The sequence below is a fragment of the Balaenoptera acutorostrata genome, chromosome 1 (assembly GCF_949987535.1).
Source record: "Balaenoptera acutorostrata chromosome 1, mBalAcu1.1, whole genome shotgun sequence".
In the NCBI taxonomy this organism is placed as follows: domain Eukaryota; kingdom Metazoa; phylum Chordata; class Mammalia; order Artiodactyla; family Balaenopteridae; genus Balaenoptera; species Balaenoptera acutorostrata.
The window spans coordinates 13,017,707-13,035,831 of NC_080064.1; the positions used below are offsets into that span (position 1 = coordinate 13,017,707).

The 18,125-nt window shown below is 45.8% G+C and overlaps 1 protein-coding gene across 1 annotated transcript in view; it reads right to left on the reverse strand.

The window, feature by feature from the left end:
• The window catches only part of SDHB (succinate dehydrogenase complex iron sulfur subunit B), a 38,479-nt gene extending 27,354 nt beyond the window's left edge, over positions 1–11,125 (reverse strand). The window contains exons 1-2 of the mRNA XM_007175006.3: positions 10,912–11,125; positions 304–431 (exon numbers count right to left, since the gene is read on the reverse strand). Of these exons, the coding sequence (XP_007175068.1) occupies positions 304–431; positions 10,912–10,983 (200 nt within the window). The 5' untranslated portion in view covers positions 10,984–11,125. The remainder of the gene's footprint in view (positions 1–303; positions 432–10,911) is intronic.
• Positions 11,126–18,125: the final 7,000 nt, after the last annotated feature.

Here is an 18,125-nt window from a genome sequence, read left to right on the forward strand (position 1 = left end):
TTTTTAAATTGTTAATGTGTTAATGACTTCAGATACTATGCATAATGCTATCTCTGGCAGTGTTCCTAGAAACTGTTATACTTTGATTTGCGGGAAGGAAACGAATTTTGTAAAAGTTGTTCTTCTTGGTATTATGTTTTTGAATCAGGTATCTACCTTGTTGTTTTAAAAATAGATGATAAATTCCAGAGCCACTGGATAATCTGTTTTTAAACCTTCCAAGGATGGGAAAAGCATGTCCCTGAAATAGATCAAGAGCTCACCTTCATTTATCAAATACCTAGCTTTCACAGAGATACTCACTTATTCAAATCAATTTCGTAAGTTTGCATATGAGGTTTATCTCCAGTCTTGTCTGGGTCCCATCGATAGATGGCAAATTTCTTGATTCGGGGAGCTGTGGCTGCAGCTGTCTGGGCCCCACGGCAGGCCTGAAATTTACAAAGTTCATAAGAAGGAGAAAAAAAAATCATTAAAAATGCAAGATAAATCCTTCTGTTTAGTTGCCACTATAAACTGCAATACTGGATACAAACCCACACATTACTGACACAGTCTTCTTGGGATACGCAGTCATCCAATATCCAACACACAATACTAAGTACCTGTAATATGCCAGACATGGTGCTGGGGGCTGGTGAAATGGTGCTTAACAAAAGAGACATAGCCTTGGCCCTTATAGAATCTACTTTGTAGTGAGCAAGAAGATAAATGAAATATTCACAATAAAGTGTAGAGAGGGAAGAATGCAGCAGAGACTTGCACTAGTCTAAGTGGTCGGGGAAGGCTCTATAAATGATATTTAAGCCGAGGCTTGATGTATAGGGATGAAGGGGAAGGAGAACAGGGTGTTATAAACCTAGGAACAACACACGTAGAGGCCCGGGTTGGGGAGAGCACAGGCACCTGTGAGGACCGAGAGAAGTCCACTGTAAAGCAGGGTGACTTGACAAGGGATGGAAGAGTGGCAGACTCGAGGAACTTAAGAAAGACTTGTAAGTTTTGATTTTATCCTAAGAGCAATAAGAAGCTAATAAAAATTTATCAGGTAGGTGACACAATCATTTTTATTTTTGAGAAGAACATCACTGGCTTACAAGGGAAGAACTGTCACATGACATCTGGGGAAACCAGTTAGAAAGCCACTGCAGTTGTCAAAATGAGATGCTGGTGCTTTTCGATTAGGTGTCTTAGTCTGGGCCATTGTAAGAAAATACCGAAGGCTGGGTGGCTTAAACAACAATCATTTACTTCTCACAGTTTTGGAGGCTGGGAAGCCCAAGATCAAGGTGTCAGCAGATTCGATGTCTAGTGAGGACCTTCTTGGTTTGCAGAGAGCTACATTCCTGCTCTATCTTCACATGTTGGAAAGAGATCTCATATCTTTTCCTCTTTTTATAAAGGCATTAATCCCATCATACAGGTCCTACCCTCATGACCTAATTTAACCCTAATTCCCTCTCAAAGGCCCCATTTTCAAATACCACCACAGTGGGGATTAGGGCTTCCACATATGAATTTTGGGGGAACACAAGCATTCCGTCCATAGCATTATGGCAGGAAACAAGATAAAGAATATTGTATCTTAAAATAAATTTAGGGAACTAACAAACAGCTGAGACCTGCTCTCTCTGATGATTCTGTTCCATCTCCTGGGCACTTGCAGTCTCTGCCAGTGGGTTTCACACAGCGAGCCAAGGAATCCTAGAGTGCCACCCAGGGGCTGCTGGGATAGGATAAGGTTAAGAGGGTGGGCCTGACTTCCCTCACGCCTTCAACCACAACAGCCTCCCCATAAAAACATATTTGCAAAAAGAGTGCTGTTGCTCAAAAAAAAGTTTTATATTTAACTTTATACTCATTTAAAAAACCACTATTTATTATTGTCTGGCACCGAATTAAATGCTTTATATTAATTACTCCACTGAATCTTCATTTTAAAGACAAGAAAAATGAGGCTCAGAGACCAAGTGATGGGCCCGTGATTACAGAGCTGGTGAGTGGAGCCAGGATTGGAACCCAGGTCTGTCTGTCTGGCTCCAGAACCCACGTTCCTAAACACTGTACTATTCATTTGTGAATATTCTCAGGTCTCTTCTTGGTGCTGTTTTCTTCTCTTTATGTCTTAACTCCTTAAGAGCAGGTGTATTAGTTAGGGTTCTCCAGAGAAACAGAACCAATGGTGTGTACATATATATACACATATATGAAAAGAGACTTATTATAAGGAATTGGCTCACGTGATTACAGGGGATAACAAGTCTCAAGATCTGCAGTTGGTAAGCTGGAGAGCCAATGGTATAGTTCTAGTCCAAAGGCCAGCAGGCTCAAGACCCAGGAAGAGTCGTTATTTCAAGTCCAAAGGCAAGAAAAAAAATCAATGTCTTGGGCTTCCCTGGTGGAGCAGTGGTTGAGAATCTGCCTGCCAATGCAGGGGACATGGGTTCGAGCCCTGGCGTGGGAAGATCCCACATGCCGTGGAGCAACTAGACCTGTGAGCCACAATTACTGAGTCTGCGCGTCTGGAGCCTGTGCTCCGCAACAAGAGAGGCCGCGATAGTGAGAGGCCCGCGCACCGCGAAGAAGAGTGGCCCCCACTTGCCGCAACTAGAGAAAGCCCTCACACAGAAACGAAGACCCAACGCAGCCATAAATAAATAAATAAATAAACAAACAAACCAAAACCTGTGTGTGTAAATATTTAAAAAAAAAAAAAATCAATGTCTTAGTTTGAAAGCAGTCAGGCAGGAGGAACTTCCTCTTATTCGAAGGAGGGTCAGCCTTTTGTTCTACTGAGGCCTTCAGTTGATTGGATAAGGCTCATCCATGTTAGGGAGGGCAATCTGCATTACTCAGTCTATCAATTTTTTTTAATTTAATTAAAAAATTTTATTTTCTGGCTGCGCTGTGTGGCTTGTGGGATCTCAGTTCCCCGACTAGGGATTGAATGCCGGTCCTCGGCAGTGAAAGCGCGGAGTCCTAACCACTTACTGTATACAGTAAACCCCCTACATAAGAACCTTCAAGTTGCGGACTTTCAAAGGTGCGAACGTGCATCTGGTTCCAGCAAGGAACCATCTCCCACCTCCTCTCCCTCCTCCTGTCAGTAATTCTTCTGGCCTGTTCACTTGATGCCAGCCCCTGTATGCCAGCTGTTATACTGTACTACTGTACTTTTAAGGTACTGTACTGTAAGATTAAAAATGTTTTCTTTATCTTTCGTGTTTGTTTGTTTTTTATGTATTATTTGTGTGAAAAGTACTACAAACCTATTACAGTACAGTACCATATAGCCGATTGTGTTAGTTGGGTACCTAGGCTAACTTTGTTGGACTTCCGAACAAACTGGACTTCCGAACGCACTCTCGGAACGGAACTTGTTCGTACATAGGGGACTTAACTGTAATGCTAAGCTGCCCCCATCCCATAGTCCTTGAAGCCCTTCTGCATTTAGGCAGATGAAACAAGGTCTCAACAAGTCCTGCTGAGCTTCTACTGTGGTGATGAGGGATCCTGCCAGTCCAAAGAGCACTTATAAGTTGAAGATAGAAATATTCAGATGGTATTCCAGGCCAGCTAATTCTCTTATACACTGTTAAAGAAAGTAAAAACTCTTAAGGTTAATTGAGTAATTACAAGAAATGCAATGGAGTTTATTACTTGCTCGCAAAAACCGCCCCAAATTAAATGAAGCTGAAAATATCGGCTCTCAGTATAAAAGAAGAAAATGTATGAAGAAAATGAAAGTGAAGGTGAGGATGAAAGCTGTATTTTATCTTATCACCAAGCTGGCTAAGATCATTAATAAAAGGAAAGTCATTTCTACAAATGAACACTTTTCACTAGGGACTCCATTGTGAAATGACAGGAACGTTTGGCTAATGCCACCTTGTGGTGTTTAAGAGGAAGTGGAGGAAGTGAAAAGATTCCTGAAAATATTATTATTATTATTTTTTGGCCGTGCCGCATGGCTTTAGGGATCTTAGTTGCCCGGAACCTGCAACCTCGGCAGTGAAAGCGCGGAGTCCTAACCACTGGACCACCAGAGAATTCCCTCTTGAAGATATTAGCTCCAGAGGCCTTTTGCTTGCTTAACACACCCCCTTTTTTGTTTTTGTTAGATTTAATGAGGTATATTCATTACAATAAAATTCACTAATTTTAAGTGTATAATTTGATGAGTTTTGATAAAGTTGTATAACTTCTACCACAATTATGACAGAATATTTCCATTCAGAAAGTTCTCTAGTGTTTCTTTGCAGTCAGCACCCTCTCCCTACCACTGGCAACTGATCGGCTTTCTATCACTACAGATTTGCCTCTTATAGAATTTCATATACATGCCATGAGATAATACATCTTGAGTCTAGCTTCTTTCGCTCAACATGATGCTCTGAGAGTCATTCATATTGTTGCATATATCCACAGATTGATAGTTTTTTAAATTACACTTTTCATTTGGAAATAACTGTAGAATCACATGTATTTATAAGAAATAATACTGAGATCCCATGTACTCTTCACTCAATTTCCCCCAGTGGTAACACTGTACAAAACTACAGCACAATATCATAACCAGAATATTATCACTGATATAGTCCAGGTACAGAATATTATTTCCATCCCCGCAAAGACCCGCTCTTTTACAGCCATAGCCATGCCCCTCAGGCCTCCCATTCCTACTCCTTCACCCCTTGCAATCACTAATCTGTTACATTTCTGTAATTCTGTCATTTTAAGAATGTTATATAATGTAATCATCTCATATGTAATTTTGGGAGACTGGCTTTTTTCCCATTCAGCATAACTCTCTAGAGACTCAGCCAAGTTGTGTGCCTCAACAGTCATTTCTTTTTATTACCAAGTAGTGTTCCATGGTCTGATGCACCTCAGTTTGTTAAGCCATTCACCCACTGAAGGATATGCAGGTTGTTTCCAGGTTTGGGGCTATTATGAATAAAGTTTAATGAACATTTGTGGACAAGTTTCTGTGTGAACGTAAGTCTCCATTTCTCTGGGATAAATGCCCAGGAGTGTAATTGCTGGGTTGTATGGTAGTTATATGTTTAACTTTTTAAGAAACTGCTAAACTGTTTCCCAGAGTGGGCGGCTGCTATGCCTGAGGCAGTAGTAGGGGGAGAGGGATAAAATGCCTTTAAAAAATATACAGGGACTTCCCTGGTGGTGCAGTGGTTAAGAACCTGCCTGCCAATGCAGGGGACACAGGTTCGAGCCCTGGTCTGGGAAGATCCCACATGCCGCAGAACCACTAAGCCCATGAGCCACAACTACTGAGCCTGCGCTCTACAGCCTGCGAGCCACAACTACTGAGCCCGTGAGCCACAACAAGCCTGTGCGCCTAGAGCCCATGCTCTGCAACAAGAGAAGCCACCGCAATGAGAAGCCCTGAGAAGCCTGCGCACCGCTACAAAGAGTAGCCCCCGCTTGCCACAACTAGAGAAAGCCTGCGTTCAGCAACGAAGACCCAATGCAGCCAAAAAAAAAAAAAAAATTAAAACAAACAAACAAAAAAACCACACAACAGAGTATCTGAACGCGATAAAGCCCAACATAAGTTTTGGGGTACCCCAAAGTGTCACTAATTTTTTTCCAAAACAACTAATTTAAATTCATTTTGAGTTTTTTATACAACGTATTTTATACAACATTTGGTGGGGTAAGGGGGGGCTAACAGGAATGAAGAGAGAAGATACTGAAATCAAAATGGCCAGGGCAGGTTGTGGTTCTAAAAGTGATGGAACTTTGTTCATCTTGAGGGCTGAACTAAGAGTTAATCCACAGGATTTTTGGGAGCTGTGATTAAAAAAACATTCCCCAAAGAAATCTAAAAATTTGTTCTGTAGGTGTATGCAGTAGAAGTAATAATAATAGCTTTCATCACTCAGCCCTTACCACGTGCCAGATGTTGTACTAAATTATGTCTAATCTTTACAACATCTCTACGAGGAAAGTTTTTTATTCTTAATTAAAAAATGAGAAAAAGGTCATATAACAAAAGAGCCAGGATTCAAACATAGGTCATCTGACTCCAAAGTCCAACCTTTTAGCCGCTATATAGTGGTGAAAATGCAAATCCAAAACAGAACAGCACAAAAAGATAATTCCTCTCCCCCAAAAAATCCATAGAGCAAAAGTTTTTACTCTACTTAAACAATCAGCAAGATTTTAGGCAGTAGTTGGTCTAGATATAGTCATTGACTTATTTGTTCGACTACTATGCTTCAGGGACTGTTCTGGGCTTTGGGGGAGTCAAGGACCAAACAGACATACATCCCAGTCCTGTGCAGCTTACACAGTGATTGGAGGAGACGCACACAAATAAAACCTACAGTTTGTCAGGTGGTGATAAATGCCATGATGGGGGTGGAGGGAGGGGTAGAAGGGGAGTAGGGATCCTGGAGACAACTCTAAACGGGGTGGCCAGGGAAGACTTCACTGAAAAGCTGACACTTGAGCAAAGACCCGAAGCAGGTGAGTAAGCAAGCCACACATAAATCTAGGGGAAGAGCACAGAAGGCAGAGGGAGCACGGAGCACAAAGATCTTCAGGTGGGAATGTGTTTGAGGAGAAACGAGGCGCCGGTGGTAGCTGAGAATGGAGTGAGTGAGAGGGACAGGAACAGGAGAGGAAATCAGGACGTTAATGGAAGAACCAGACCACGCAGGGCCTTGGAAGGACTTTTGCTTCTACCCCGAGTAAGATGGGAAACTACTGGAAGGTTTTGAGGAGTGACAAAGACAAGTTTTGAAAGGATCACGTTGTCTCCTGTTTTGAGAACCAACTGTAGAGGTGCAAAGATGAAAGCAAGAAAAGCAGGAAGTAACTGCGATAATCAGCTAAGAGATGATGATGGCTTGAACAAGGCTGGTGGCTGTGGAAATGGTGAAAAGCGGTTAGTTTTTAAATAAACTTTAAGAAGGAACTGACAGATTTGCTTACAGGTTGGGAGTGAGGCAAAGAGCAAGGATGACTTGAAAGTTTTTGGCCCACGCCACGTGAAGGATGAAGTTGCCATCAACTGCGATGGGAGGGAAAGTTGGTGTGTGTGTGGCAGGGGAGTAGCAGGATTTTGGTTTTAGGCAAGCAAAGTTTATTAAATATCCATAAGGAAATTTTGAGAATATAGTTGGGTGGCCATCTGAATCTGAAGATTTGGGGTGAAGTCTGGGCTGGAGACATAAATTTAGGAGGTATCTAAAGCCCAAAGGAGTGTCTATAAAGACGAGGCCTAAGGACTGAGCCACAGCATTTAGAGTTTGGGGCAAAAAGGAGAAATCAGCAAAGGGAGACAGAAAGAACTGCCAATGTGCAAGGGGGAAAATCTGAAGGCTGGGATGTCCCGGGAGTCAGGCCAAAAAAAGTGTTTTGAGGAGGGAGTGAACAATATGCTTCAGAGAGCAAAGTACCATGAGAACTGAGGACTGACGTTGGATTTAACAAAGCCAAGGTCACTGGTGACCCTGACCCAAGTACTTTCCGTGAAGTGGTAAGCGTGAAAAGTCTGACTGGAATAGGTTCATGGGAAGATGTGGGGAGATGAACTGTGGTCAGCGAGTTTAGACACCTCTTGAGACATTTTTCTATAAAGATGAGTGGAGAACTGGGGTGGTGGCTGGATCTGGCTTTTTATTATTTTTTTTAAGACGGAAGAAATTACACCATGCTTGTGTGCTGCTGCTGCTGATCCAACAGAGAAGGAAAACCTGATAAGGCAGGGGAGAGGGGAGACTTTCTGGAGAGCTATCTTTGCCTTTTTTTTTTCCCATATGCATCTTGTGGGGTCTTAGTTCCCTGACCAGGGATTGAACCCAAGCCCCCTGCAATGGAAGTGTGGAGTCTTAACCACTGGACTGCCAGGGAATTCTCATGGAGAGCTATCTTTTTTTTTTTAACTTTAATTAATTAATTAATTAATTTATTTATTTATGGCTGTGTTGGGTCTTCGTTTCTGTGCGAGGGTTTTCTCTAGTTGCGGCAAGTGGGGGCCACTCCTCATCGCGGTGCGCAGGCCTCTCACTACTGCCACCTCTCTTGTTGTGGAGCACAGGCTCCAGACGTGCAGGCTCAGCAATTGTGGCTCACGGGCCTAGTCGCTCCGTGGCATGTGGGATCCTCCCAGACCAGGGCTCGAACCGGTGTCCCCTGCATTGGCAGGCAGATTCTCAATCACTGCGCCACCAGGGAAGCCCTGGGGCTACTCTTCATTGCAGTGCACGGGCTTCTCACTGTCGTGGCTTCTCTTGCTGCAGAGCATGGGCTCTAGGCGCGCAGGCTTCAGTAGTTGTGGCACGTGGGCTCAGTAGTTGTGGCGCATGGGCTTAGTTGCTCCGCGGCATGTAGGATCTTCCCGGGCCAGGGCTCGAACCCATGTCCCTTGCATTGGCAGGAGATTCTTAACCACTGAGCCACCAGGGAAGCCCTGGAGAGCTATCTTTGAACAAGCAGTGGGACAGAGAACACGAGTGAAGGGCAGCCACTGGAGTGCTGCTGGTTGTCCCACAGTAACAGGCAGAAAAGGAGAATATACAGGAGGAATTGGGGAGGTGGGCAAAAATTTGAGGGTTTTTTTTCTTTGTAGCCTGTCCAGAAATTTATACCACAAACCCATGACCAAGGTGGCGGGGGGGGGGGCGGTGGTCCTTCAAAAGCATTTCTACCTCAATCTACAAAACTAGTGAGTATTCAAGGCTTAGTGCACCTTTGTAGGAAATCTTGGATAAGATGAAACCCACAGTTTATAATTTAAGGGAAGAAGCAAGATCATCAACAACTGGACTGAATCTGGACGGAGGATGAGAAGGGTGAATTCTGCATCATGCTGAAGGCAGCTTGTTATGTCCCTAGGAAAGCTTCCTTAAGGAGCAGGCTTGGAGCTAGATAGATGTGTGAGTGGCATGGGTCCAAATCCAAACTCTACCACTTAGTAGCTGAATGTTCTTTGGCAAATTACTTAACCTTTCTGATTTTATTTCCTCTTTTGTAAGAAGGTTGGGAGTATTAAAATCTACCTCATAGGATTAACTAGAGGGCCAAGTTTCTAGCATGGCTCAGAAAATAAGTTCTGCTTTTCAGCACTGGCAACCGTATCAGTTCTTGTATTATTCTGATTGGCAGATAGGTATCCTAAGCCCTGCCGGTGCTAGGAGCAATGATATACACAACTGAAAGTAGGTGGTAATTGCCTTCAAAGAATACAGAGTCTAGACGAAGAAATGAGGCAACAACACAAACAACAGTTAATACGTTACAGTTAAATACTTACAGGCAGAACTGTGGTTCAGTGGTGCAAACTAAATAAAAGGAATTCAGAAGAGAAATCCTACTGTGTCCTAGACTCCTAGGAACCTGAATGTACCCAGAGCTAATACATCAAGCTCATTACTTTTTAGGTGGCTTTTGTGGGTATGAATGCATATTCCTACAAGGGGGTGCATGTGTGGGGGAATCTTCTATTTTCTCTGCCCTCAGGAGACCCTACAATGGCCTCACCTGGAATTACAACACTGACCTATGAAACCAGCCTTTTCTATAATTCATGCTTGGAAGAGGGACCTGAGCTTTAGAACTCACTCTCATTGGTGGGGCTCCCACAACTTAATTGCTTGCTCAGCAGCTATAAAAGGAACTGGTAAACAATGTCGCTATCAATCACCAATTTAATGTTCAGAGGGCACCAGCTTGAGGCTCCGGTAGGCAGTCCTCTTTCTCATCCCTCCTTCTCAGAAAGACTGTAAAATGACTTGTCTAAGTTTACGTATAGCATATTGGAAAGAGCTAGCATTAGAAGATGGACCATATGCACTGTGCTGTGTGGCCAGAGCAGTTACTTAAATGAGACGTATTCTCATGGGAGTGCAAGAAGAGGAGAGGACCGAATATTTCTTGTACACCTACCATGTGCCCAGATCTGTGCTAGGAGTTTTTCACACATTATGTTCAAAACACTGCGTTTAGGTCCTGGATCAACTGGTTCTTGGCTGTGATATTTTTGAGCAAGTAAAAAAAATCTTCTTTCTGGGGCCTCAGTTTTCAAATCTCTAAAAAGGAGGTTAGAATTCCTGCTCACCCACCTTACAGGGTTTTTTCAGGAGCCCAGAGGAGGAAAAAAGATTTGAAACGGATTTGTAATACCTCAGTCCCTGATATACACAGATTGCAATGGCAGTTTCCCTTCCCCGTCTACCTGTTCCCATTCAGAATGCAGATCAGAAGTGTGTAGTTTCCTGACAATACAAGGGGCGTGGAGGAAACATATCAATGCACCCGGAATAATATAAATAAGAGCAGCGACAAGCTCTGTACCTGTGATCCAAGCCCAAACTCTGTCGGTATTATGATACGTCTTTTACAGACAGGGATACTGAGAGGATGACGCTGCTTTAAGGAACCCAGATCCTCAGGGGGCTGAGTGGATTTTCCTCCATTTCTCCCTTCCCCTCTTTACTGAGCCCTCAACCTTGCACCCCGGAGGAGTGCCTCGCCTCCCAGTCCCATCCTTCACGCTCCGGCGGTTCTGTCTTTCTCAGAGGTGATGGTTTGGTGGCAGAAAAAGGGCTTGGCGTTCAAATGTTTGGATTCGAATTCTGCTTCCAAGTCAGTCGTCACTCGCTCGCCATGTGACCTTGGGCAATTCAAGTCCCCTCTCTGAACTTCTTTTTTATTCTTATGTCTAAAAAAATCCTCTCCGCCCAGACCAACTCACAGGCTGCAGAAAGATAACCAGCAGGTATGCTCCCGTCCAAAATCAGAGCCCTGAGCAAGCGGGAGCTGGTATCTTCCTCCCTGAGGCCTGGCCCTGTGCTCCCCTCAATCTCCTCCGCCGCCCCCTCAACTGCAAGCCATCTCCGTGATTTTCATCCCTGCCCTTCCCACCCCAGAGCCGAAGCTCACCTGCAGGCAGGCTCTGCCAAGGGTTGTGGCCGGGAACCGGCGCCTCAAGGAGACTGCGACCACCGCCGCCATCTTGGATCCTGACGTCGAGCCCCACCCCTTAACCCCGATGTCACTCTCCGCCGGCGTCCCGCCGAGCACCGCGGCACCGAGCCAGGCTCCACCGAGGACCCGCTAGCCGCGCAAGAGCTACCGAGGGGGAGGCGGCTTCCGGTTTTCCGAGTGGGAGGAGGGAAGGCGGAGACAGTCAACAAGAGCGTGCGCAGTTGCGGTGGGCTCAGCGCATGCCCACTTGGCTTCCCGCGTTGGAAGGTGACCTTCCCCAAGGAAGGGGGCGGAGTCTGAGAGGGAGGGCAGTGGAAAGGGGTGGGACAAAGAGCATGATGGGGCGGAGCCATCTGATCCAAGTCTTATCCCGATTTTAACCCCTTTCTTCCTGAAAATTTATCAGTCAATCACGTCACTCAACTCTGTCGCTGAGTTCTGTCAGACACAGTGCGGTTTGCCTGAGACTGTCCAGGTTTCAGCACTCCCACATCCTGAGAAACCCCTCAGTCGCGGGCAAATCAGGAGGGTTGGTGAATGAACCGAGGGGACTTCAAAGATGACTGGCAGAAGTGTCATTCATTCATTCATTCATTCTGATCTCGGGTGGCCTCCGCCTTGCAGCGGCTTGAAAGAGAGTTTCTGTTCCTGGCCAGTGATTGAGATTAGGTCGCAGCAGTGAGAGCACGAAAACTAGCCACTAGACCACTGGTCAGTGGAAAGGCCTTGGTTCTTCAGCTTTGGAGAAAAAGAATTCCCACAAAGACGGAAAGTAGTGAAACAAGTAAAGTGTTTATTAGGAGAAAAAAAAGAGTACAGTACCTGTGGATAGACACACGGGAGGACTCAGAGAGAGAGTCACACCATTTTGGTTTGAATCGCTTTTATGGGGCATTTCTTCCGGGTTTCCTTTGACCAGTCATCTTGCTTTGCCTGGTTCTGAGTCGGTATTTGGTGTATCTCAGGGTCCTCCCCTGTGTGTGTGCACATCTCTTAGCCAAGATGGATTCTAGTGAAGAGGCCTATGGGTACTTGACATCACTTACTATGAGGTGGCGCCCCCCTCCTCCCTTTTTGACCTCCAAGGAGCCTTTCTGCACATGTGTAGTCAAGGAGGTCTCCCTGATTCCAAGAATGAGGAATAGTGGTCTTTTATCTCTTATCTGGGCAGGGCCCAACTCCTCCATCATCCTGTTTTTATGGAGTTTCTGCTATTATGGAGTTTCTGTCCACAGGGGAGAAACTGTTCAGCCTGGGGCCCATCTATCTCCTGCCTCAATTCATTTGTTTGTTCGTTCCTTCGTTTGTTCAAAAATCTGCATGGAGCACCTATTATGTGCCAGGAGCTGGGGTGCTACAATGAGTGAACAAGCCAGGCATGGTTGCCGCCCTCACTGAATTTACTCTCAAATAGGCAAGCAACTGGACAATTGCAATACAGTAAGCTCTGTTCTGTAAAAGAGGGGTGAGAAGGGAACCAGGCCCTTCATGGCTTAGCCATTTAGTGTCAGAAGCCATTTCTTGAACACCTGCTATGTACCAGACGTTATGATCCATCATCTTACACAATCCCCACAACAGTCCTATGAAAGGGTTGTGTGTGTGAGCGTGTTTTTTTTTAAATTACTTTTTATTGGAGTATAGTTGGTTTACAATGTTGTGTTAGTTTCTGCTGTGCAGCAAAGCGAATCAGTTATACGTATATATATATCCACTCTTTTTTTAGATTTCCTTCCCATTTAGATCACCGCAGAGCACTGAGTAGAGTTCCCTGTGCTATACAGTAGGTTGTGTGAGTGTGTTTTAAGGCTCCATTTCAGTCATCTCAGCTGCTTTTTCCAGACCCCTGCTTAGGTCATCTCAGACCTGGGACCTGGGACCTGACACCCTTTTCTGCAGTGCTTGCACCTGGACAAACGGCTCCTAGAGCAACAAAATATAAAGAAACTATAAGGGACTAAAAATAACTGCATTCATGTGCAGTTTGGGCAAATTATGGACAACAAGATACAAAAAGACCAAAAACCCAACTGCCACTTCTGAAGAGCTGGGAGCAAAAGCAGGGTACCGCGCATGCCCCCTGCACACAACACCACCAAAGGGGAGGGCAGACTCCCTAAGCCACCCCTCCGGCCTGACCCCTGGACACACCCCTACCTAGCTCACCCCTCCTCAGGGAGCCAGCAAGGGAACTTGTTACTTGTTCTCGCTCCCCGGTGCTGCAGCAGGAACCCCAATAAAGCCTTGCCTGAATTTCTTGTCTGGCCTTTTATCAATTTCTATTGATTAAGGAGGCCAAGAACACTGGTCGGTAACAACTCTGGGGGCTTGATTACCTTGGGCAGGTGTGACCTCTGTCTTCCAAGTCACATGGTCTCTTCAGTCACCTCCCGCAGTTTATGTAGTTAGCTAACTTTGCAGGTACCTGTGTTTCCCAGGATGATGTTTTTCCTTCTCTGCCCACTTGTTTTTGACATATGAAAGGCAGGTTTTTATTTTTATTTTATTTATTTATTTAATAAGTTTATTTATTTATATTTTATTTTTGGCTGCGTTGGGTCTTCGTTGCTGCGTGCAGGCTTTCTCTAGTGCGGCGAGCGGGGGCTACGTTTCGTTGCGGTGCGCAGGCTTCTCATTGCGGTGGCTTCTCTTGTTGCGGAGTATGAGCTCTAGGCGCGCAGGCTTCGGTACTTGTGGCTCGCGGGCTCTAGAGCGCAGGCTCAGTAGTTGTGGCATACGTGCTTAGTTGCTCCACGGCATGTGGGATCTTCCCGGACCAGCGCTCGAACCCGTGTTCCCTGTATTGGCAGGTGGAGTCTTAACCACTGCGCCACCAGGGAAGTCCAAGAAAGGTACCTTTTTATTTTTTTATATATATTTTTAAAATATTTATTTTAATTTATTTGGCTGCGCCGGGTCTTAGTTGCGGCACATGGGATCTTCATTGCCGCATGCAGGATCTTCTTTGCCGCACGGGAGATCTTTAGTTGCGGCATGCAGGATCTAGTTCCCTGACCAGGGATCAAACCTGGGCCCCCTGCATTGGGAGCGTGAAGTCTTAACCACTGTACCACCAGGGAAGTCCCTAAAAGGCACCTTTTTAAAACATTGAGGGAGTTCCCTGGTGGCCTAGTGGTTAGGATTTGGCACTTTCACTGTGGAGGCCAGGGTTCAGTCCCTGATCAGGGAACTGAGATCCTGCAAGCTGCGTGGCATGGCCAAAAGAAAAAAACAATTGAGGTTATAGTTTATGTATAATATTATATAAGTTTCAGGTGTATGATGTGAGTCACAAAATTTAAAGGTTATGCTCCATTTATAGTTATTATAAAATACTGGGTATATTCCCTGTATTGTACTATATATCCTTGTAGCTTATTTTTCTTAGTAGTTTGTACTTCTTAATCCCCTACCCTTGTGAAAGGCACCTTTTTATATTCTTTGGCTTCCACACTCACATAATTTAGATGCTACTGGAGAAATTAAGGTGGCCGAATGAATTGGTGGATGAGCCTTAGTTTCTGGAGTCCTGGGCTAGAACTGCCATGTGGTCTCATTAGAGGAGGTGTGTAGTGAGGCCACAAGAAACAGCCAGGACCCCTGGGTCTAACCTTGAATCTTCCCCTGGAGACTGTGTGACCTTGGACTAGTCCCTCCCCATCTCTGGCCTATAGTTCCCTTGCCTGTATCATCAGGGTGTTGTGCCAGCTGATTTAAGATTCTGTGATTCACATGGCTGCCTTGGGGGGCTGCCTTGGGTGGCTGCCCTAAGGGTAACTGGTGACAGGGCTGTGGTCACCTTGACTTTTCACTGGGGCTGACCCTGCACTGGAATAGGGCTCCTCCAAGTCTGCCTCAAGGGGCTACCCAAATTGGATGAACTCCTGGGAAGATTATCACTCTCCCTTGAAGTCCTCCTGGTTGCATTACCTTCTGAGGTGAAGGAAGAGTGACCTCTCCTTCTGAGGGATGTGTTTCTAGAGAATTGGTCCTGTAGGCATTTGCAGGGTTCTTTCTTCTCAAAGGCAGATGCCACCCCTAGGTTAGTGACTACCCTTTTACTTTGTCCAGTCACCTTGGAAAAAGCAGTCTGAGGCCAGCGGGAGTGAGACCTTGATTTATGGAGGTGCTCTTGGTGCCAATGGGCCCACGCGCCCTGCAGTCACATCATTCCTGGGCTTCTTGGGGATTTGGGGAGCTCAAATTTATGGAGAAATAAATTCCTGGGCAGCTGTACCTCCGCCCTGAACTTTGGGATTCCAGAAAGGCACAGCTACAGGAGGACTTAGAGATTTTCACGGCCTGCTCCTGACGTATCTTCCCAAGGTGTCTGTGATAAGACCCAAAGTTATTTGGTTTGTTTCCACTTGTCCAGCTAGTGAAGTACTGCTTTTCGCCGGTTAGCTAGAGGCTTTATGTTTATTCTGAACTTCAATCACTCACAAATGTGTTTACATAAGCAGTCTCCTTTAGTCCTCATAACAACTTTTTTTGGGGTTGGCATAACTAACTCCATTTTACAGACTTAAGTCTTTGGATAACGAGAAAGCTGAACAATTATGGGTGGGGATCTTGCTTCAGGACCTCTTTCTTCTCCAAGGGCTGGAAATTAAAACTTAAAACCAAAAAGCATAGAATCAATTGTCATTTGTACACTCAACTATGTTTTGAGTGTCTTGTCATTTAGGGCAACCAGACTGGATTCCCTCCAGGCAGAGGGCTAAGGAAGGTTGAATTTAGGGGGAAAAATACCTGATGATTTTATAGCCTGGGAGATTTTTGTCTCTGAGAAAAACTCACTCCACCCCAATAGATCCCTGTGCTGGGACTCAGGGGCCTTCTCATCTAAAATTCAGAATTTTATTTGCTTTCGACTAATGGGCCATCGTCTTCCATCTCTCTGGCTGACCCTCTCTCGTTTCCAGCCATCTTCTGAGCATTTCCACCTGGGGTCCCAGTGGCCTCCAAGACTGGCCCCTCCTGTCTCATCTCTCCCTGTGATAAAACCAGCTCCGTTCCCCTCCTTGTTCCTCACCTCCCAGCCTTTGCTCACTTCCATAATGGGATCTGGGGCGCCATTTCCTCCTTTTCTACGTGGCCAATTCCTCACCATTTAAGATTCAGCTCTGGGGCTTCCCTGGTGGCGCAGTGGTTGAGAGTCTGCCTGCTAATGCAGGGGACACGGGTTCGAGCCCTGGTCTGGGAGGATCCCACATGCCGCGGAGCAGCTGGGCCCGTGAGCCACAATTGCTGAGCCTGCGCGTCTGGAGCCTGTGCCCCGCAACGGGAGGGGCCGCGATAGAGAAAGGCCCGCGCACCGCGATGAAGAGCGGTCCCCGCGCCGCGATGAAGAGTGGCCCCCGCTTGCCGCAACTGGAGAAAGCCCTCGCACGAACCGAGGACCCAACACAGCCAAAAATAAATAAATAAATTTAAAAAAAAAAAAAAAAAAAAAAAGATTCAGCTCCAACTTTCTCCTCCCTAGGAAATCACCCCTTGACCACCGCCATCGAAACATCCTCTGCATCTGCCATCCATGTACATAACACCTGGTTTAACAATTACCCATTTATATGTGTGTCTCCCCAGACTGTGGGCATTTTGAGGGCATGGCCTATTCGCTTTATTTTCCTTGTAGAACTTATTGCTATCTGCAAGTTGTTTTTAATTCTTTACAAATATATTTATCATCTGAACTTCTCACACCAGAGGTCAAGAACAATGTCTATCTTGTTCACTGTTGTGTCCCCAGAGCCTGGCACAGTGACCCGGCACCCAGAAGGTGGCCAAAAAACATTTAATGAATGAACAAATTCGTCTTTGTCTCCAAAGTGCCTGGCTTGGGACCTAGCGCATAGTAGGTATGTAGTCAATATTGGTTGAAGAAAGGAGTCAATAAAAACAAAGAATAAGCTGTCCCTGTTCCTTGTAGAAGGTGAAAAGAGAGATGGGGTTAAGGGTGGGTTGTGTGGGGAGAAGGGAGCCCAGTGGAGACCCAGGCAGCTTTAATCTCTGGGCCAGGACTAGAGCAAGGTGAGTGCATGGAATTTAAGGTGGTCAAAAAACTCGGTTCGTTAAGATAAGTAATATTTTAGTGCACTATTAAAAAATGCAAAAAAATTCATGATGAGCAAAACATCAAAATTTTAAGTAAAGGAAGTATTCTCCAAGAAAAACCAGAGAACTGAGTCAGTCAGGGGAACTGGGAGCAATCACCCTGGTTCCTTTTTGTCCTGGTGAAGACCAGAGACTACTCTTCCTTTACTTATTTTCAGTAACTTCTCCATCTTGTCTTCGTCTTGCTAACCCGTTTGTTTCCCTGTAGTTAGCATTAGAGACCTTTTAGGATACGTCAAGAGGGTTGGGTGCTTTTGCAGGGACCAGAGTGAAGGAAGGAGTGAGCCTGGGTGGGCAGGAATGGTGGAGGAAAGGGATGGTGGTGATCACAGCCCAGGCCTCCACCTGGTCCAGCCCTCTGATCTATGGGGGGTGGGGGGAGGTGGGGAGGTGGAGGGAGGGGGAAAGCAGGACACCCTTACAGAGAGGCTGGGGGCTGAGTCATGGTAGGAGACAAAGTTAGACAGAAGGGGCTCCTTCCTTCCCTTCAGCTGTGGAAAGAGTCCCTTCTGTGGATCAGTGTGAGCAGGTCCACCACCACTGTGAGATTTGCAAGCATCTGGGCTCCTCCAAGTATATCCCAGCTCTCTGCCTGGGGTATTTTGCTTCCAGGGAGCAGTGTAATTCAGCACCGTGGGGCTCTAGGGAGAAGAGGAGGTGAAAACTGTCTCCCAGAATTGGAATAGACATAGTTGGTAAATCAAAATGCTTTTGGGCTGCCTGGCCCCGATTTCCTCCAGCCCCTGCCCCAGCCCTGCCTGTGCTTGCTCTCAGAGAAGCCCTTCTCCCTCTGCTAGATCACTCCGTCGTCATCTTTACTATTGTTCAAGATGCCAGTGACAGTGATAATGGGGCTGTTGCTGCTACTGCCTCTGCTGGTAGTAGCTGCCACATTTGGAAGACTTACTGCGTACCAGGCCCTCTGCAGAGCAGTTTGGGTGCATTTTCTCTCTCTGATCATTACAGCAACTTCACGAGGTAGGGGTTTTTGTCCTTTACAGTTGAAGCAACTGAGCCTCAGAGAGAGTCAACAACTCACCCTAAGTCACACA